Source organism: Rhinopithecus bieti, unplaced genomic scaffold (assembly GCF_001698545.2).
Source record: "Rhinopithecus bieti isolate Rb0 unplaced genomic scaffold, ASM169854v2 scaffold_26426, whole genome shotgun sequence".
Taxonomy (NCBI): domain Eukaryota; kingdom Metazoa; phylum Chordata; class Mammalia; order Primates; family Cercopithecidae; genus Rhinopithecus; species Rhinopithecus bieti.
The window spans coordinates 901,917-924,035 of NW_016811945.1; the positions used below are offsets into that span (position 1 = coordinate 901,917).

Below are 22,119 nucleotides of genomic sequence, written 5' to 3' on the forward strand. Positions count from 1 at the left end.
AAAAAAAAAAAAAAAAAAAAAAAAAAAAAAAAAAAAGAAAATGTAAAATTACGTGTGTGGCTTGCATTATATTTTAATGGGTTACTACTAAGAGAGAGAGCACACAAATGAGGCAAAATGTTAACAATATAACAATAGATGCATCAGGGCAATAGATATACAAGTATTCTTTGAATTACTTTTAACTTTTGCAACTTTCTTGTAAATTTGAAATTACTTCCAAATAAACACTTTTTAAAAGTCTAGTTTTACATCAATGATAAGCATAAAGACAGAATTTTGAAGATAGGCTCATATATAGATTTGAAGTTTAAAACACACAGGAGGGTAGAATAGAAGAGATATTCTAGAAATGACAAAATTAGAAATGCCCAATATAATCAAGGGGTATCACAGTCTGAGATGGCACAATCAATATCACTATTCCAGATTAGCAAATAATTTAGGTTGTGATAGCCTCAGGAAGGAAGTCCAACAACTGTACTGACTCACCCCTCTGGAAAGAAGGCATTGATGATCCGGTCCCCCAGTGGGTTGATGGCAAGTTCTGGAATCCTCTGGAAATCTTCCCGGCTGCCAAGAGAATCACCTTGAGTTAGATAGAGATCATTGCCCTTAGCATGAACTCCTTAAGTCAGGAGGTAACAGGGTGTAACCTAGCAAGAATATTACCTCCTGGAATTTACTTCTGTGGCAAATTATACCAAATAACTGCAAAGAATAGCACTTTAATAGCTGCCAAGTGTTTCTTGCAACAACTCAGTAGTAGAAGGAGCCAGATTTGACTATGCCACATTCCAGTGAATTCAGCACACAGGTTACATCAATAAGCCAACTGATGGACAAATACTAATCTGTCCCTTAGTAAATGATTCCTTGAACATTAGCATTTCGTACCTAGTTATTAAGTTTGGAAAGTGAACAGCAAATGAAAGTATCAAATACTGCAGAACTTGAATATGAGGACAAACACTTAGAGGGGTCTCAATATCCTTGTTAAGATTTTTAGGCACTTACAAAATGCAAGGAATTCTTAGGTGCTATTTACATGCAAGGAAAGAATGTTGGCAACCAACTGATTCCTTGTTCTGACTCTGGCTTTTTCTCCATTTCCATTTTCTGTGGACTAGGACTACAGAAGTATTTAACCCTCAAACATGACGTGAGCAGTCATCCTCACATGACTCAGGTGAGGTTATACCAAAGCAAATATTGTCAGCTACCATTCATTGCATACACATCACGTGCTGCTCTGTTTACATACATTATCTCATTTCTTCATGCCCATGTTTTATGTATACCCTTTTAGAGCTGAGGAAATTGAGAGTCAGGAAGATAAAGTAACTTACCCAAAGCCACACTACTCCTAAGTAGCAGAACTGTGATTTAAATCTAAGTCTGTAAGTCAAAGTATGTGTTATTTTTCTAAAAACCACATTTCTTTCCTATATTGAACTTTTTTTTGAGACAGAGTCTTGCTCAGTTGCCCAAGCTGGAATGCAACGGCACGGTCTTGGCTCACTGCCACCTCCACTTCCCAGGTTCAAGCAATTTTCCTGCCTCAGTCTCCCAAGTAGCTGGGATTACAGGCACCTGCGATCATACCTGGCTAGTTTTTTGTACACTTAGTAGAGACGCAGTTTCACCATGTTGGCCAGGCTGGTCTTGAACTCCTGATCTCAGGCGATCTGCCGGCCTCGGCCTCCCAAAGTGCTGGATGGGATTACAGGCGTGAGCCACAGTGCCCAGCCCTAATACTGAACCTTTTCAATGAAAGTTACTCTCCCCAAGATTTTTCTTTTTTTTTTTTTGAGACGGAGTTTCGCTCTTGTTGCCCAAGCTAGAGTGCAGTGGCATGATCTCTCCACTCACTGCAATCTCCACCTCCTGGGTTCAAGTGATTCTACTGCTTCAGTCTCCCAAGTAGCTGGCATTACAGGCGGATGCCACAACACCCGGGTAATTTTTGTATTTTTAGTAGAGGTGGGGTTTCACCATCTTGGCCAGGCTGGTCTTGAACTCCTGACCTCAGGTGATCCACCTGCCTTAGCCTCCCAAAGTCCTGGGATTACAGGCGTGAACCACCGCGCCCAGCCCCAAATTTTCAGTAAGTACTTTTTAAAAACTTTATTTGGTTGTTTCCTGGGCCAAGAATACAAAGCTGTCTACAACTTACCTGTGCTGTAGTCTTCAAAAATATCAATGTCATGGAGGACAAAGAAAAGCAGAGGATTGTTCCAGATCAAGGGGGGGCTAAAGAGACATACAACAAAGCCCAACACATGATCCTGGACTAGGAAAACACCTGCTATAAAGGACATTACTGGGTAATACGTGAAAATGAAGCATGGACCATATAAAATATGGAATATTACATAATGGTACTGTTTCAAAATGTAACTTTCTTGAGTTCGATCTGAGAATGTCCTTTTTATAGGAAATAAACAGTGAAGTGTGTGACAATTGGTGAATCTGGATATCAGAGTAAAAGTTATCTTGTATTGTTCTTGTAACTTTTCTTCAAGTTTAAAATTATTTCCAGATAAAAGTTAAAAAAAAAAAAAGATTATAAACTTGAATAGATTTTACTCCTGCCTTCAAGAAGTTTACTTGCAGAAAGATAAAATGTATATCTCCACCCTCTTTGTAATATATGCTAGCAAAGACGGAAGATAATAAAATACTTCTACTGTACCCAGGAGACTTCACACTCTTTTCTTCTTGTGGTTTAACATTTACATGGTGCTTAATTAATTCAGCAAGCTCATCTCCACCACATTTGGTGACACAGGTAGAAACTGACCTAGTGGACTGAACACAAAGCTCTGGAACAATCATCCTGGATTCTAGTCTTTCTTGACCATTTAGGGTAATAATTTTATATCAATGAATAAACCAGAAGAAGTTGTTCATAAGATAACTGGATTGCGGCCGGGCGCAGTGGCTCAAGCCTGTAATCCCAGCACTTTGGGAGGCCGAGACGGGTGGATCACGAGGTCAGGAGATCGAGACCATCCTGGCTAACACGGTGAAACCCCGTCTCTACTAAAAAATAAAAAAAACTAGCCGGGCGAGGTGGCGGGCGCCTGGAGTCCCATGTACTCGGGAGGCTGAGGCAGGAGAATGGTGTGAACCCGGGAGGCGGAGCTTGCAGTAAGCTGAGATCCGGCCACTGCATTCCAGCCTGGGCGATAGAGCGAGACTCCGTCTCAAAAAAAAAAAAAAAAAAAAATAACTGGATTGCTTAAGATGATGAAAGAGAAAATTACTGAGGTCCTGATTATTTAATTCAACAAACATGTACAAAGCTTTTATTACATAATTTGCTCTGTAATACAAAGTCTACACTATCATCAAAATGTAGCTCCTCTTGCCTGACAGAGGTCAAGAAACAATAACTACTCCCTTTTAAAGTAAGATTAAGGCTGATTTGAATTGCATGGCTACATACCTCAGTTTAATGTCTAACAAGCTTAAGAAACTTTAGCTGAGAAGAGGCAGTTTAAAAACCAAGTCTAGTATCAAGTGGTGATGCACAACCTAGCCTGAACTTCAGTCTCAATAAGGAAGTGTACACTTGGCCTTCTGATGTCAATAAGGACCTGTCCTTTGATACTATCTAACTCTAGTCTTAGAATTTAGATTGTATACATAATGTAGTTCCAGTCACTCAGATCAAGGAGAATTAAAGTACTGCTAAAAGTATTAAAAAGAAAGAGGGCTGCGCATCACAGCTCAGCCTATAATCCCAGCACTTTTGGAGGCTAAGGCGGAAGAACTGCTTAAGGCTAGCAGTTCCAGACCAGACTGGGCAACAGAGCAAGACCACATCTCTAAAAAATTAAAAAAACAAAAATTAGCCGGGCATGGTGGCACGTGCCTGTAGTCCCACCACCTACTTGGGAAGCTGAAGCAGGAGGACTATTTGAGCCTAGAAGGTCAAGGTTGCAAGGAGCGATGATAACATCACTGCCTTCTAGCCTGGGTGACAAAGAGTGAGACCCTGTTTCAAAACAGAAAAAAACAAAACAAAACAGAAAGAGTATAAAAAATAATTTGTCAACTGTTAAATAAACAATATACAAACAAGTTATTATTACTGGTTGCTTTATAGTAGAATGGAGATCTGGGCAGTTCCTCTAAAACTTAGCTTCTCAAATTTGCCCATCAACATAAACCTAATAGAAAAAAATAAATACTCCAAAGTGACCTAAACACCACAAGCATAAGATCCATCTGAAAATAGATTTGTGTGGATTCACTGAAAAACATACCAACATTTCCTCATGGTATACCTAGGAAAACCTTCTTTGAAGATTTTTTGAGAAAAAGACAGTATCACTGGTAGTAGTCAATTCTGAGAACAGAGCCATGTACAATGGCATTCTTTGTGGCCAAGAAATTTCCAATGGGGAGTGGTTTTCCAGACATTCAAGGGCATAGGGATGCTCAGAAAAACCAGTTTTGAGACTGTTAGTAACCAGACATACCATTCCTCTACACTGCTCGCCTTCACTACACAAGTCCCTTCTCTTACAGAGATTCAGCCTCACAGGTAACTTCTATCTCAACCACCCACAGGTTGTTGCTTTAGTTGACTTGTACATAATGAGGAGATTAAAATCTGTTAATAGGACATACCCACTGGAAAACACATTCAATTATAAAACACAGCTTTCTAGGCTGGGCACAGTGGCTCACGCCTGTAATTCCAGCACTTTGGGAGGTGGAGGCGGGTGGATCATGAGGTCAGGAGTTCAAGACCAGCCTGGCCAAAATGGTGAAACCCCATCTCTACTAAAAATACAAAAATCAGATGGGCATGGTGGCGGGTGCCTGTAATCCCAGCTACTCGGGAGGCCAAGGCAGAGAAGTGCTTGAACCCGGGAGGCGGAGGTTGCAGTCAGCCAAGACAACACCACTGCACTCCAGCCTGGGTAACAGAGTGAGACTCTGTCTCAAAAAAAAAAAAAAAGAAAACACAGCTTTCCATATTTAAGTAGTATGAGAGGTTAATCATATGGTACAACATATTTATTAACACTGAAATGACAAAAATTTCCATTAGCTAAAGCATTTAATCCGTGTTTTTAAATTAAATGGATAAGATGGCCAGGTGCAGTGGTTCACGCCTGTAATCCCAGCACTTTGGGAGACCAAGGCAGGCAGATCGCCTGAGGTCAGGAGTTTGAGACCAGCCTAACCAATATGGAGAAACCCTGTCTCTATTAAATATACAAAATTAGCCAGGCGTTGTGGCGCATGCCTATAATCCCAGCTACTAGGGAAGCTGAGGCAGGAGAATCGAATGAATCAGGGAGGCGGAGGTTGCAGTGAGCTGAGATCGCGCCACTGCACTCCGGCCTGGGCAATAAGAGCGAAACTCCGTCTCAAAAATAAATAAATAAATAATAAAGAGGAGGAGAATAAATAATTTTTAAAATAGGAACAAAATCCAGGTGAGGCTTCTTACAAAAAAAAAAAGGAACAGAAGCAAACTCCCGAGCTAAAGGATCCATTTTTAGTCTAAGAAGGTTCACCTAATGCTGAAGAATGAATAATAAAGAATACTTCACAATAGGATATATACAGATGAAATTTCAGAATATCAAGAGGAGATATTTAAGACTTTCTTTTTTTTTTTTTGAGATGGAGTCTTGCTCTGTCACGAAGCTGGAGTGCAGTGGCACAATCTTGGCTCACTGCAACCTCTGCCTCCCAGGTTCAAGCGATTCTCCTGCCTCAGCCTCCAGAGTAGCTGGAACTATAGGCATGCACCACCACGCCCAGGTAATTTTTGTAATTTTAGTAGAGACGGGTTTCACCATATTGGCCAGGATGGTCTCGATCTCTTGATCTTGTGATCCACCCACCTCGGCCTCCCAAAGTGCTAGGATTACAGACATGAGCCACCATGCCTGGCCCAGGGGATATTTTTAAAGCAAACTTTATTGAAGTATAACAAACAGAAAAGTAGACAAATCAAAAGCATTTGGCATACATTTTCACCAAGGGAAGACTCTATCTAGCCTCCAGATGAAGAAACTGATTATTACCAATACCCGGAAGCTTCCCTTATGCTCCTTTTGTCTTTACCTGCTCCCCTCCCCAAAGGGTAATCGTTATTCTGCCTTGTAACTACACAGATTACATCAGAACAGAGAGTATTTAAAGAAGATAAACCATCTTTGTGTTCAGATACCGACCAGGCTCTTCCTTTAACCTGACCTGCAAAAGACCACTTTAGGACCCCTGGGGTCCCCAACCTCTGGGTTGCAGACCAGTACCAGTCTGTGGCCAGTTAGGAACCGGGTTACACAGCAGGAGTGAACAAGAGTGCAACTGAGCATTATCACCTGAGCACCGCCTCCTGTCAGATCAGTGGTAGCACCAGATTCTCATAGGAACAGAAACCCTATTGTGAACTGCGCCTGTGAGGGATCTACACTGAGCGCTCCTTATGAGAATCTAATGCCTGCTTCTCTGAGGTAGAACAGTTTCATCCTGAAACTATCCCGCCTATCCCCAGGAGAAAAATTATTTTCCATAAAACTGGTCCCTGGTCCCAAAAAGGCTGGGGATCGCTGCCAGCTGCTTTTTTTTTTTTTTTTTTAAATTAGAGACAGGGTCTCCCTGTGTTGCCCAGGCTGGTCTCAGACTCCTGGGCTCAAGCAATCCTCCTGCCTCAGCCTCCTGAAGTGCTAAGATTACAGGCAAGAGCCACTGCACCCGGCCTAAGCTGCCTTTTTAGAAAAAACAATTTCTATGGCAGTGGTAGAAATATCTCACCCAAAATAATGACATCGGAAGAAAGTAAGGTTTATAAGGTTACAGTACATATCTATATTCTGTGAAACATCAATCTGAAGAGACAGTCCATGTAAAAAGGCAGACAGGGAAATTGCAAATCAATCTGGCGAACACTGTTTACAACACTACTCCCTTGTTCCCTATTCACCCAAATATATTAAAGATGTGGTGAAATCTCGTAATTAGGAAGCCTATTTAACCTTGTTGACCAAGCTTTTCACAAATTTTAGTCAATAACTTTTGCTTCCTTTTTTTTTTTTTTTAAAACACAACACCTATTGATAGACCAAGGAATGATTGTTCTATAAAACATACTTTGGAGTGCATCTGGGAAAGCACCCTGAAGAAGCTGCATTCTAACCAAAGCCTTCCAGAGATTCTGCTTTATGTCCCACTGGAGCTGATCACTACAAAGGAATGCAGAATGCCCCAGACTATACACTGTAGCCTCTCACTCTGCGGAATTTGGCTTCAGGCCCCAGACATGGAGCACCTTGGAAGAGGAAAGTAAAAAAAAAAAAAAATTGTTGAAGGGAAAAATCTTTATCCTAATAACTATAACTGCCTTCTTAAGAAGGTGAAGGCGAGGCCGGGCGTGGTGGCTCACGCCTGTAATCCTAACACTTTGGGAGGCAAAGGCAGGTGGATCCCGAGGTCAGGAGATCGAGACCATCCTGGCTAACACAGTGAAACTCCGTCTCTACTAAAAATACAAAAAAATTAGCCAGGTGTGGTGGCAGGCACCTGTAGTCCCAGCTACTCGGGAGGCTGAGGCAGGAGAATGGCGTGAACCCAGGAGGCAGAGCTTGCAGTGAGCCGAGATCGCGCCACTGCATTCCAGCCTGGGCGACAGAGCGAGACTCCGTCTCAAAAAAAAAAAAAGAGGGTGAAGGCCAGGCACAGTGGCCCACACCTGTAGTCCCAGCACTTTGGGAGACTGAGACAGGCGGATGGTTTGAGCTCAGGAGTTTGAGACTAGTCACGGGGAACATGGTGAGACCTGCTCTCTACAAAAAATGTAAAAGGTAGCCGGGCAGAGTGACACGTGCCTGTAGTCCCAGCTACTCAGGAGGCTGAGGTGGGAGGCTACAGTGAGCCATGATGGCAACACTGCAATCCAGCCTGGGCAACAGAGTGAGACCCTGTCTCAAAAACAAAAACCAAAAAAAGAAGGTGGAGGCTGTTCCAGGTAACAAAAGATTGGAAGCCACTTATATTCAGATGAGCACCCTGATGGGTCCTGGAAAGATCAAGACTGGCCTTAAGCTGAGTTTGGCAACAAAGGCTGGAGAGAACTGGATCACTCTCTAACAGAGAAGAGTTCTGAGCTAGGTCAACTCATTTCTAAGGCTAGAGGGGGTAGAAGAGGAGAGGGTTGAGAGAAGGGGGAAGACAATTTAATCGGATGGCCACAGGCTAAGATGATCATTGTCAGGAGGCACAGTCAGAGTGAAATGCCACTGGTGAGTGGGTCCGACAAAACAATTTACATAAAATGCATTACTTGTTTACTATGTGGCACATTATGTGGTACAATTGGATAATTTATTCTAGGTATTCAAGGTAGCTTGGTGCTTCTCTCATTTATTTTTATTTTTTGTAGAGACGGGGTTTCACTACGTTGCCCAGGCTGGTCTTGGGACTCCTGGCTTCAAGGAATCCTCTCACCGCAGCCTCCCAAAACGCTGGGATTACAGGCATGAGTCTCCTCGCCCAACCTTTCTTATATTTCAATCCACACCATGATAGAGATCAAAGAACAGGTTTATGACCTAGAGCTTTCAGGCTAGGTACAGTGGCTTATGCCTGTAATCCCAGTACTTTGGGAGGTCATGGAGGGAGGACTGATGGAGCCCAGGAGTTTGAGACCAGACTGGGCAACAAGGTGAGACCCTGTCTCCACAAAAAATGAAAATAAAAGTAATGGGAGAAGCACTAAGTTACCTTGAATACCTAGAAGAAACTACTCTATTGTACCACATAATGTGCACTTTTTTGCTTTTTTGCTAAAAGGAAAAAGGAAAAAAAAAATCAGCCAGGCATAGTGGTGCACGCCTGTAGTTCCAGCTACTTGGGCGGCTGAGGTGGGAGAACTGCCTGAGCCCAGGAGGTTGAGGCTGCAGTGAGCTGTGATGATGCCATTACACTCCAGCCTTGGAGACAGAGTGAGACCCTGTCTCTTACAAAAAAAAAAAAAAATTGCCAGATTGGAGAACAGTGTCTGGCACATCATAGATACTCAGTAAATACCTGCCAAATGAGTAAGCTAGTCTGCTGGCTTTCCACAGGCTGTGAAATGGTATCTTAAGGGTTGAGCAAATCTTACCTAGATATATATATATATATATGTATTTATTTATTTATTTTATTTATTTTCTTTGAGATGGAGTCTCACTCTGTTGCCCAGGCTGGAGTGCAGTGGCACAATCTTGGCTCACTGCAACCTCCACCTCCCAGGTTTAAGCGATTCTCCTGCCTCTCAGCCTCCCAAGCAGCTGGGATTACAGGCATGCGCCACCACACCCGGTTAATTTTTGTATTTTGAGTAGAGACAGGGTTTCACCATATTGGCCAGCCTGGTCTCGAACTTCTGACCTCAGGTGATCTGTCCATCTCAGCCTCCCAAACTGCTGGGATTACAGGAATGGGCCACCACAACTGGCCAGATTTATTTAATTTTTTTATTTTAAAGACAGGATCTCACTGTGTTGCCCAGGGTGCAGGGCAGTGGCGCAATCTTGGTTCACTACAACCTTCACCTCCCAGGTTCAAGCGATTTTCCTGCCTCAAGCTCTCAAGTACCTGGAATTACAGGAATGTGCCATCACACCCGGCTAATTTTTGTATTTTTAGTAAAGATGGGGTTTTACCATGTTGGCCAGGCTGGTCTTGAACTCCTGGCCTCAAGTGATCCAACTGCCTCGGCCTCCCAAAGTGCTGGATTATAGCCAGGTGTAAGCTATCACGCTTGGCCCTTAGATTTTAAGGAGCAGGCAATACCGACGCCTGGCAAGTTTTCAACCTTTCTTTTCTTCTTTTTTTTTTGAGATGGAGTCTTGCTCTGTCACCCAGGCTGGAGTGCAGTGGCGCGATTCGGCTCACTGCAAGCTTCGCCTCCCAGGTTCACGCCATTCTCCTGCCTCAGCCTCCCGAGTAGCTGGGACTACAGGTGCCCACCACCATGCCCAGCTAATTTTTTGTATTTTTGGTAGATACGGGGTTTCACCGTGTTAGCCAGGATGGTCTCAATCTCCGGACCTCGTGATCCGCCCGCCTTGGCATCTCAAAGTGCTGGGATTATAGGCGTGAGCCACCGCGCCCGGCCAGTTTCCAACCTTTCTAAGAAGAAATAGCTCATTTTGGCCAGGCATGGTGGCTTACACCTTTAATCCCAGCACTTTGGGAGGCCAAGGCAGGTGGATCACGAGGTCACGAGTTTGAGACCAGCCTGGCCAAGACGGTGAAACCCCATTTCTACAAAAATACAAAAATTAGCAGGGCATGGTGGCACGCGCCTGTAATCCTAGATACTCGGGAGGCTGAGGCAGGACAATCACTTGAACCCGGGAGGCAGTGGTTGCAGTGAGCCGGGATCGCGCCACTGCACTCCAGCCTGGGCAACAGAGCGCAACAAGAGCAAAACTCCGTCTTAAAAAAAAAGCAATAGCTCATTTTAAAAAACACTTTTCAATTATTTTCCAGCATACAGCAAACATGATAAGAACACACACATTTAGAAACCACCGACTTTCTACAAAGAAGAAAAGAACTCAGAACTAATATAAGCCGGGCGTGGTGGCTCACGCCTATAATCCCAGCACTTTAGGAGGCCAAGGTGGGCAGATCATGAGGTCAGGATATCGAGACCATCCTGGCTAACACGGTGAAATCCCGTCTCTACTAAAAAAATACAAAATTAGCCAGGCATGATGGCACGCACCTGTAGTCCCAGCTACTTGGGAGGCTGAGGCAGGAGAATCGCTTGAACTTAGGAGGTGGAGGTTGCAGTGAGCCGAGATCGCACCACTGTACTCCATCTGTGTGGCAGAGCAAGACTCCATCTCAAAAAAAAAAAAAAAAAAAAAAAACTAATATAAATTATATGTCTTTACTGGGTGGTTAAGTCTGAATTTATGAGCAAAGTATAAACTCAAAGGAATTTTTAAGTATTGGAGCTGAAATTAAAAACAGAGATTTCCAATCTTGTTATTTTTCAAGTGTAAATTCACATAGTTTTAATAGTGTCTTCAATGAATGGTGCAGGGACAACCGGATATCCACATGCTAAGAAAATGATGTTGGACTCTTCTCTCACACCATATACAAAACCAACTCAAAATAAATCAAAAGACCTAAATATAAGAAGTAAAATTATAAAGCCCTTACAAGAAGATAAAAGGATAAGTCTTTGGGACACTGGATTTGGCAATGGTTTCTTATATATGATACCAAAAGCACAAGCACCAAAAGAAATAATAAAGAAATTGGACTTCATCGAAATTAAAAACTTTTGTGCTTCAAAGAACACTATAAAGAGTGAAAAGACAATTCATATGACCCACAATTCCACTGCTAGGTGAATGTCCAAGAGAAATTAAAACGTGCACCCAAAAATGTTCAAAGCAACACTATTTGTAATACTCAAAAGGTGTAAACTCAAATGTTTACCAACTGCTGAATGGATACACAAATGTGACATATCCATATGACAGACCATTTATTCAGCCATAAAAAGGAATGAAGTACTGGTCCTACATCATGGATGAAGAAGTCAGTTTGTTTGTTTGACACAAAGCCTCTCTCTGTCGCCCAGGCTGGAGTACAACAGCACAATCTGGGCTTACTGCAACCTCCGCCTCCCAAGTTCAAGCAATTCTCCTGCCTCAGCCTCCTGAGTAGCTGGGATTACAGGCACCCACCACTACGACTGGCTAATTTTTGTATTTTTAATAGAGACGGGGTTTCCCCATGTTGGCCAGTCTGGTCTTGAACTCCTGACCTCAGGTGATCCACCTGCCTTGGCCTCTGAAAATGCTGGGATTACAGGCATGAGCCACCACGCCTAGCTGGAAGAAGTCAGTTATAAGACCACATAATTCCATTTATATGAATTGTCCAGAGAGAAAAAGAAGGTAGATTTATGATTGCCAGGGGATGAGAGAAGGAGGAAACAGGTTTGCTTAACCACATGCTTAATGAGTATGGGGTTTCTATTTGGGGTGATGATTATGTCCAAAGGCTTAGCAACTGTATTCCTCCCGCTTTATGCTACATCCAACACCTGTGCTAGAAGCTATCTAAAGTAGTCCTAAGCTGCTTCATGCCAGCCAAAAGGAAAGGCAACAGATTCAGTACATGCCAATCAAAGATGAAGAATCCCAGTATAAGAAAGGTTGCTACTGAGAGTTGGTGTGGGAGATAATGGTAAATAATGTTTCATTTGACTATGGTAAGACAATTACAAACATAAAACAATATAGTATTGCATCACTCTGATATCATATACTTCCCCAGACCAGAGTTTCTCAATTTGGCACTACTGACATCTAGACCAGAATAATTCTTTGTCATGTGGGCTGTCCTGTGCACTGTAGGATGTTTAGCAGCATCTCTGGCCACAACCCACTACGCACTAGTAGCATTCTCCAGTCATGGCAATTACAAATGTTTCCAGACATTTTGCCCCAGGCGGCAAAATGGCCCTCACATGAGAACCACTGCTCTAGACTAGAATACTGAACATTCTGTCCAACATTAACATACATAAAGTGATGAACCTTAGGGTTATGGGTTGGTAAATGAGAGAAGTCAAAATAACCTGGACCACTTGGGACTGCCATGGGTCAGCTTCCTAAAAGCCAGTGTTTGGGAAAGGATTATGGGAAAATGTAAGCAGAGAGAGCTGAAATCTTGAAAATACATTCCTAGTATCAGAACAATGACCACCTAAATGAAGGGGAGTTGGAATAAAGCAGCACGCACCTGGTAATGCATTTAATTGTCATAGTTCTGCTGATTTTTTTTTTTTTCAGATGGAGTCTTGCTCTGTTGCCCAGGCTGGAGTGCAGTGGTGCAATCTTGGCTCACTACAACCTCTGCCTTCAGGGTTCAAGTGATTTCCTACTTCAGCCTACTGAGTAGCTGGGATTACAGGCGCCTGCCACCACACTGGGCTAATTTTTGTATTTTTAGTAGAGACGGGGTTTCACCATGTTGGTCAGGCTGGTCTCGACCTCCTGGCCTCATGATCCGCCCATCTTGGCCTCCCAAAGTGCTGGGATTACAGGCGTGAACCACCGCGCCCAGCCTGTTCTGCTGATTTAATTCCCTTGTGGATCAATGATGCTCAAAGACCAGAGGAGAAATGGTCCCTGCTATCTCCATGCTGGATGCCTATCATGTCTACCCTAGGGATAAAGGCAGCTATTCAGACACTGCCAGAGAGTTTCTGGTTTCTGCGAGGAAAATAAAGAAAAACACTGCCTACCTGAGAGTCCCGTTCTCTCCTTTGTCCAGGCTGGTGAACCGGCTGTAGAGGCGAGTGATTTGACTGTGGGAAACTAAAGAGCACAAAATTAGTCCCAGCTGGGGGGAGTAGCCCTCATTCACGCTGAACCCACCCCTCGCTGTCAAATGCTTCAAAATCCAGTAGGACAGGGAAGTCACAACTCTTATCTCTAGAATGTTAAAGCAGAAAGTTTAAAAGCTAAAGAATGAAAGGGGTTAGAAAATAAACTAAATCAAGGGCAATTAAAATTCAATCTCAGGAATGAAGTCTAGGCTTAATTAAGACTGTGATGAATATCAGATAGTTAAGATTTAACAAAACAAAGGCAAATTTTTGTCCTGTCCTGTTCTGTCCAATCCTATCCCATCCTATTTTATTGAGACAAAGTTTTGCTCTTGTCACCAAGGCTGGAGTGCAGTGGTAAGATCTCAGCTCACTGCCACCTCCACCTCCTAGGTTCAAGTGATTCTCCTGCCCCAGACTCCCAAGTAGTTGGGATTACAGGTGCCCGCCAGCACACCCAGCTAATTTTTTGTATTTTTAGTAGATACGGGGTTTCCCCATGTTGGCTAGGCTGGTCTTAAACTCCTGACCTCAGGTGATCCACTCGCCTTAGCTTCCCAAACTGCTGGGATTATAGGGGTAAGCCACCATGCCCGGCCCAAATTTAGTTTAAAAGGAAGCTGTGAAACTTTCATGTTTCAATGCGCTGACTTAGACACTAAGAAAATGTATGTTTTTACTTTATTTTATTTTACTTTTTTCTTTTCTTTTCTTTTTTTCTGAGATGGGGTTTCACTCTTGTTGCCCAGGCTGGAATGCAATAGCAAGATCTTGGCTCACTGCAACCTCCGCCTCTCAGGTTCAAGCGATTCTCCTGCCTCAGCCTCCCAAATAGCTGGGATTACAGGCACCCACCACTAAGCCCAGCTAATTTTGTATTTTTAGTAGAGACAGGGTTTTGTCATGTTGACCAGGATGGTCTTGAACTCCTGACCTCAGGTGATCCACCCGCCTCAGCCTCTGAAGGTGCTGGGATTACAGGCGTGAACCACCATGCCCAGCCTATTTTACTTATTTTTCAAATTTTATTTTATTTTATTTTATTTTTTGGGGATAGAGTCTCACTTTGTCACCCAGGCTGGAGCGCAGTGATGCAATCTCAGCTCACTGTAACCTCCACCTCCTGGGTTCAAGTGATTCTCGTGCCCCAGTCTCCCAGGTAGCTGGGATTACAGGCATGAGCCACAGTTCCCAGCTAAAAATGCCTGTTTTGATTGAAAAAATATCTATGATCAGTTTGCTGTTTTAGGCTGTACTGCTAGGTAGGTGTTGTGTGTAGAATGTTTGATTAGGGTACATCAAACAGATTCTATTTTAAAAATCTGGTTTACTCCTACACCAAGATTAGAGGTTTTATCTTTTCCCTAGGGATGGACCTTTGGGTAAAAGATCAGCCTCTTTTCTGTGATTGCACGAGCTTCACTGAGTTCCCAGGAAGGGAACTGGCTCCAAGGAAGCAAATTAGGCAAATTCGTAAAATGGTCATGCTATCATCAGATGACACCTACCAGAAAGCTATTTTGCTCCTCATTTTGGATTCAGTCCATAAACTCAAGATACAAGTTGACAATTAAAATGACGCAATAATGGCAGGTACACAATGACACTAAAACTCAAAAAGGCCTTTCTGGGAAAAAGTTTAGTCTCCTGATAGATTGGAAGTAAGAGAGAGGAAACAAACAGAGTTATCGGAGGAGAAAAGACAACAGGCAAAAAGGGTGTGACAAGCGTGGACTTTGTCCTAGCCTGTACCTTCAGAGGTTTAAAGTGGTGGCCAAAGTAGTTCTGATAAGGTGTCCTCCTGCCTCAGCTCATGAAACAAAAATTTACTTGTAGTATTGGGAACAATGGGACAAAGTAAACAGGGACAAGCAGGTAGTGAGTGGCCCAGAGCTAGGATAAAAGGACACACTGTGTGCGGCTGCGAATTCTTCAGCATCAGGTTTCACCCTCGAAGCTGGGCTCTGTTCTGTCCTAGCGCTGTAAGGTGATCACTGAGCAGAGAAGGCAAAAGCATTTCCATCAGGGCAGAGCCAGCAGGGATCCAGTCACTAAGGAGACAGTTGTGGACTGTTTTGCCAGTCAGGCAGGTATAAATGGCTCACTGTGAAGTGTACACACACGTGAGGGTTAGGCAGACAGATTCTGATTCCATTCCTAGCACCACCGCTTACTAGAGAGGAGTATGTGAATGGGATCGCAAAGCGAACTCACCAGTCAATGAAAGGAAAGTGCTTGGCGAAGTGCCTGGCACATAGCAAGCACTCCAGGTTAGCTATTATCAGCATCATGCTTACATCCTGGGCCTGAAGGCACACATATTACTGCTGCACTAATTACTCCCCATTTCCCTGCTGACTTTGCCAGTTACAACCATTTTCTTTAAGAAGTTGATGACCAGTCTATCCCAGTTCTGGCCTCAGGCCTCACAGGCTACTCTTGCACTAAAGTTCCCTTTAGTTTAGCAAAAATAAGTCAGTTAAAGAATTACTAAATTTCGGGCCGGGCGCAGTGGCTCACACCTGTAATCCCAGCACTTTGGCAGGCCAAGGGGGGTGGATCACGAGGAAAAGATATTGAGACCATCCTGGCCAACATGGTGAAACCTCGTCTCTACTAAAATACAAAATTTGCTGGGCATGGTGGCGTGCACCTGTAGTCCCAGCTACTTGGGAGGCTGAGGAAGGAGAATCACTTGAACCAGGGAGGCAAAGGCTGCAGTGAGCGGAGATCCCATCACTGCACTCCATTTCAAAAAAAAAAAAAAAATTACTACACTTCCCAAAAGCAAAATTTGTTCACAATCCCAACACTGCCATTTTCATTTCTTCATGTACCCTTTTTTTGAGACAGAGTTTCGCTCTTGTTGCCCAGGCTGGAGTGCAATGGTACAATCTCGGCTCACCACAACCTCTGCCTCGCGGGTTCAAGTGATTCTCCCGCCTCAGCTCCCAAGTAGCTGGAATTATAGGCATGCACCACCACGCCCAGTTAATTTCGTATTTTTAGTAGAGACGGGGTTTCTCCATGTTGGTCAGGCTGGTTTTGAACTCCCAACCTCAGGTGATCCACCCTCCTCAGCCTCCCAAAGTGCTGAGATTACAGGCTTGAGCCACCGCGCCCGGCTTGTCGTATATCATCTAATATCAGTCACTTGTATACTTTACTAAGTTGTAATAGCTTGCTTTTCATTTAGTAATTCACACTTTTTCTATATTACTTTGGAGTACTTCTTAATCTAATTTATATAATTTTAAAATTGGAAGAAATGTTATCTACTCCGACCCCTTCAATGAACAAATGAGAGCCAGGCATGATGGCTGGCACCTATAATCCCAGGACTTTCAGAGGCAGAGGCAGGACGATGATTTGAGGCCAGGAGTTTAAGACCAGGCTGGGGAACAGAGTGAAATCTCTTCTCTACAAAAATAAAAAATAAAATTATTTTAAACCAAAAAAATCCACAAATGAGCCATTAAACATCTTTCTTATCTATATCATCCAAAATAACTGGGCACTGAGGCCGGGCGCAATGGCTCACGTCTGTAATCCCAGCACTTTGGGAGGCCAAGGCAGGCAAATCATGAGATTAGGAGATCAAGACCATCCTGGCTAACACGGTGAAACCCTGTCTCTACTAAAAATACAAAAAATTAGCCAGGCTTGGTGGTGGGCGCCTGTAGTCCCAGCTACTCAGGAGGCTGAGGCAGGAGAACGTCGTGAACCCGGGAGGTGGAGTTTGCAGTGAGCAGAGATCACGCCACTGCACTCCAGCCTGAGTGACAGAGCGAGACTCTGTCTCAAAAAAAAAATAATAATAATAATAATAAATAAAATAAAATAACTAGGCACTAAAACCTCCTATAGTATGTTAAGACCAGTTTATGGCTGCTAAATTCAAAATATGGCAGGGTGTGGTGGTTCAAGCCTGCAGTCCCAGTACTTTGGGAGGCTGAGGGCAGGCAGATCACCTGAGGCCAAGAGTTCAAGAGCAGTCTGTCCAACATGGTAAAACCCTGTCTCTACTAAAAATACAAAAATTAGCCAGGTGTGGTGGTGGTGTAATCTCAGCTACTTGGGAGGCTGAGGCAGGAGAATCGCTTGATCCTGGGAGGCAGAGGTTGCAGTGAGCTGAAATCTCACCACTGCACTCCAGCCTGGGTGACACAGTGATATTACGCCTCAAAATAAACAATAACAAAAAAAGTACTAATATGTTAAAAATAAATAATGTAAATAAGTAGCCAAAACATTAAAAAAAATCTGCTATCTTCCAGGACGAACTGGGTTATACGGAAGTCAGTGGAGAAACAAAACCAAATGTCAACTTTTAATATTAACGAATACGGTCATATCTAAACTAATCTCGAAAATTTTAGGACAAATTTTAGAACCATAATGATATGGTTACAAGTAATTCTGTTAACACAAAGAAGGAGAGAAGGCTTTAATTTAGGTACCAAATTCACTGTGACAAAGAATATAAAGCAATTTCAGAACAATCCCAATCTACCTATAAAGGAGCTACACCATCTATGTGTAGAAAGGTATTGGAACTGGTGTGAATGAAGGCAGATCATGTTTCCAGTGAAGTATTTTCCCTAGAAGGCTCTAAGCTAGTCAGACAGGTGCCCAAAACCTGCACAATTCTTGGTAACTCAAAGGAAGTATCAGGAGTTGACAGTTACTCTCAGAGAAGGCCGTGCATATAAACATGTCTTTTTTTTTTTTTTGAGTCAGAGTCTCGCTTTGTCACCCAGGATGGAGTACAATGGCGCAATCTCAGCTCACTGCAAACTCCGCCTCCCGGGCTCAGGCCATTCTCCTGCCTCAGCCTCCAGAGTAGCTGGGACTACAGGTGCCCGCCACCATGCCCGATTAATTTCTTTTTTGTATTTTTAATAGAGATGGGGTTTCACCGTTGGGCAGGATGGTCTCGATCTCCTGACCTCGTGATCCATCCACCTCGGCCACTCCAAAGTGCTGGGATTACAGGCGTGAGTCACCGCTCCTGGCTATAAACATGTCTTGAATAAAGCTATATTTTTTCTCCACTGGTATGAGTAAATAATCATTTCAAATTGTTGAAAGATTATGTAAAAGACCCTGTTTGGCTGAGGGTGGTGTCTCATGCCTGTAATCCTAGCACTTTGGGAGGCTAAAGTAGGAGGATCCCTTGAGGAAAGACCAGTTCAAAACCTGGGCAACAAAGCAAGACTTCATCTCCACAATCAATCAATGAATCATTAGCTGGGCATGGTGGCATATTCCTGTACGCCCAGCTACCTGGGAGGCTGAGGTAAAAGGACTGTTTCAGCCCAGGATTTCAAAGTTGCAGTGAGGTATGATCACACCCCTACACTCCAACCTGGGTGACAGAGTGAGACTCTGTCTCAAAAAACACACACACACAAAAAGCAAAAAAAGACGCTGTTAACCTTGCTGAAATCTTTCTATCATCACTGCATTGTGCAAAGAGGAGGAAGGCATTTCAGAGAAGTGCCAAGCAGAAATGGCAGAGGGAAGAATAAAAACAAAAAGGGAGTAAAAAAAAGTTATTTTGGAGGGCCAGGCGTTCACGTCTGTAATCCCAGCACTTTTGGAAGGTGGGTGGATCACGAGGTCAAGAAATCAAGACCATTCTGGCCAACATGGGGAAACCCTGTCTCTACTAAAAATACAAAAATTAGCCGGGCATGGTGGCGGGTGCCTGTAGTCCCAGCTACTTGGGAGGCTGAGGCAGGAGAATCACTTGAACCCAGGAGGCAGAGGTTGCAGTGAGCCGAGATGGCGCCACTGCACTCCAGCCTGGCGACAGAGCGAGACTCCGTCTCAAAGAAAAAAAAAATAAAAGTCACTTAGAGGATATTTAGGGAGCTCTTTTTAACCATTCAAAGTACATTCTCATCATATTTTACAGATAAAAATTCTAATACCATGAACTTAAAAACAGCTAGAAAACAATGGTCTTTTATACCTAACATGACCATTTTTATACATGTCCAGATTCCTACCACAGCCTTTGTTACTTTTTCTAGTAACCAAGTTTTGTGTGTACATGTATATAAATTACATCTATATTAGTGATTAAGATGTGTAAATCAATTTGTGATGTCTTTTCAATACGCATGCTGTTAAACCAACTTTATACTTCTAAACTCTGCATGCTTCAGAGAAGGTCATGATTAAATATGGCAGAGCAACAGCACACATACATGTCATTAAACTATGACTAGTTAAGATTTTGCAAATACCTATGTAGCAAATTAAGTTACTTTTTNTCCTTGCCTTTATTCCAAATCTTAATGCAGAAGAACAGATTGATAACCTAGGTAAAGATTACAAGTGCAGCTAAAGGTAGCTCTAGAGAAAGGAAAGTTGAAGCCTGTGCTTCCCAGAACACACTATACCTTAGAATTCCCCCTGACGTGAAGACTTCAAGCACTGGACTAGTCTCTTATGATTAAGAGAGATTTTAAAACATTATATAAAACGAATAAAATCTACCTTCTTATAATTGGAGAAATTTGAATAGGAAGTGAATGATAGATGATATTAAGGTGACTCACGCCTATAATCCTAGCCCTTTGAGAGGCTGAGGCGGGCAGATCACCTGAGGTTAGGAGTTTGAGACCAGCCTAGCCAACGTGGTAAAACCTCATCGCTACTAAAAATAAAAACAATTAGCTGGGCGTGGTGGCACATGCCTATAATCCCAGCTACTTGGGAGGCTGAAGCAGGAGAATCACTTGAAGCCAGGAGGCAGAGGTTGCAGTGAGCTGAGATCGCTCCACTGCACTCCAGCCTGGACGACAAAAGTGAAACTCCATCTCAACTTAAAAAGAAAAAGAAAAGAAAGAAAGAAAAAAAGGGGCCGGGTGTGGTGGCTCACGCCTGTAATCTCAGCACTTTGGGAGGCTGAGGTGGGTGGATCACCTGAGGTCAGGAGTTCGAGACCAGCCTGGCTGCCATGGCGAAACCCAGGTTATTGCTACAATTAAGTGAATTAAGGGTGATGATTATAGAAACTCCTAAGACATTTGTTGCTTATCCTCAATTACACCTTTTTTTTTTTTTCAAATAAGCTTTATGAAAATGCGTAAGTCTGAAAGAAGGTAGAACAAAGACAATTTAGCAAATATTTTAGTCCCTATTAAAAATACAAAAAATTAGCTGGGCCTGGTGGCAGGCACCTGTAATCCCAGCTACTTGGGAAGCTGAGGCAAGAGAATTGCTTGAACCCAGGAGGCAGAGGTTGCAGTGAGCTGAGATCGAGCCACTGCACTCCAGCCTAGGCAACAAGAGCAAGACTCTGTCCCCCCCCCCCAAAAAAAAGATAATATTAAGAAGTATTATCAGCTTTCTTAGGTGTGATAATGGTATTGTGGTTACATAAAAACCATCCCAATACTTATGGGATACATGCAGAAGTATGAAAGGGTGAAGAGTTCTAATACCTACAACTTTCAAACGGTTTATCCAAAAATTTACATAAATAAAGCTTATATCTTTGCAGCTGCTGCTGGGGTCAATTATCCTCTGAATGAATAAACCTCCAACTACTCTTATGCTCTGGACCACTGTCCCCCCTTGCAACCACAAAAAAGTTCCTGGCCAGTGGCTCACATCTGTAATCACAGCACACTGGGGGACTGGGATGGGCGGATCACCTGAACTCAGGAGTTCGAGACCAGCCTGGGCAACATGGTGGAACCCTATCTCTACAAAAATAAAAAATCAGCCAGGCATGGTGGCATGTGCCCACAGTCCCAGCTACTCAGGAGGCTGAGCTGGGAGGACTGCTTGAGTCTAAGAGCTTGAGGCTGCAGTGAGCTGTGATCATACCATTGTACTCCAGCCTGGATGATTGAGCAAGACCCTGTCTCAAAAAAATAAATAAAAATTAAAAATCAGGCTTGATTTTGGGAGGTGGGTAGATCACAAGGTCAAGAGATTAAGACCGTCCTGGCCAACATAGGGAAACAGTGGCTCACATCTGTAATCCCAGTACTTTGAAAGGCTGGGGTGGAAGGATCACTTGAGGCCAGGAGTTTGAGGCTGCAATGAGCTATGACTGCACTACCACACTTCAGCCTGGGCAACAGAGTGAGACCCTGTCTCAAAAAAAAAAGTTCTTAGGGTCTCTTTCCCACAGTGCCCTCTAATTGACAAATAATTGCTTCTTACCCCTTTATGGCAACAAATGAGGATAAAACTTTGCACTAGAACTCGAAAAGTACAGAGCTTTACAAGTCACTTAACCCAAAACCAGCTAGAGGTGTTAGTTATCCATGCATTTCCATTCAACAGAAGGCAGAAGACAGCCGGGTTTTCTGCAGTGACGGAACCGGGTTTTCTGGTGAGGGCTGTGAAGGGTCCTACATTTAAATGCACGAGAAACCTGAAGTTGAATTTCTACTTACATTCTAGCCATGAAATTGTTCTCAAGCAATTGCCTTTGCCAGGCTTGTACTCTGTTAGAACTCTACCATTACCACACTCTTTCAAACAAACAAAACCTCACCAACCTGTACAACTTACTTCCTAAACCTGTTCAACACCCTTCCCATACCATATGACACATACCACAAGGTAGAGACTAAAAATAATCTGTATTCATTACTACTTGAATGGCATGAATTGTTTCTCAAGGTGGTGGTGGTGGTCGTGGTGGTGGTCGTGGTGGTGGTGGTGGTCGTGGTGGTGGTGGTCGTGGTGGTGGTGGTGGTGGTGGTGGT

At 43.3% G+C, this 22,119-nt stretch overlaps 1 protein-coding gene across 1 annotated transcript in view; it reads right to left on the bottom strand.

The window, feature by feature from the left end:
* Nucleotides 1-22,119, bottom strand: part of CHP1 (calcineurin like EF-hand protein 1) — a 42,246-nt gene that overhangs the window by 13,811 nt on the left and 6,316 nt on the right. Inside the window, exons 2-3 of the mRNA XM_017895397.1 lie at nucleotides 13,298-13,370; nucleotides 493-573 (exon numbers count right to left, since the gene is read on the bottom strand). Coding sequence (XP_017750886.1) covers nucleotides 493-573; nucleotides 13,298-13,370 — 154 coding nt within the window. The remainder of the gene's footprint in view (nucleotides 1-492; nucleotides 574-13,297; nucleotides 13,371-22,119) is intronic.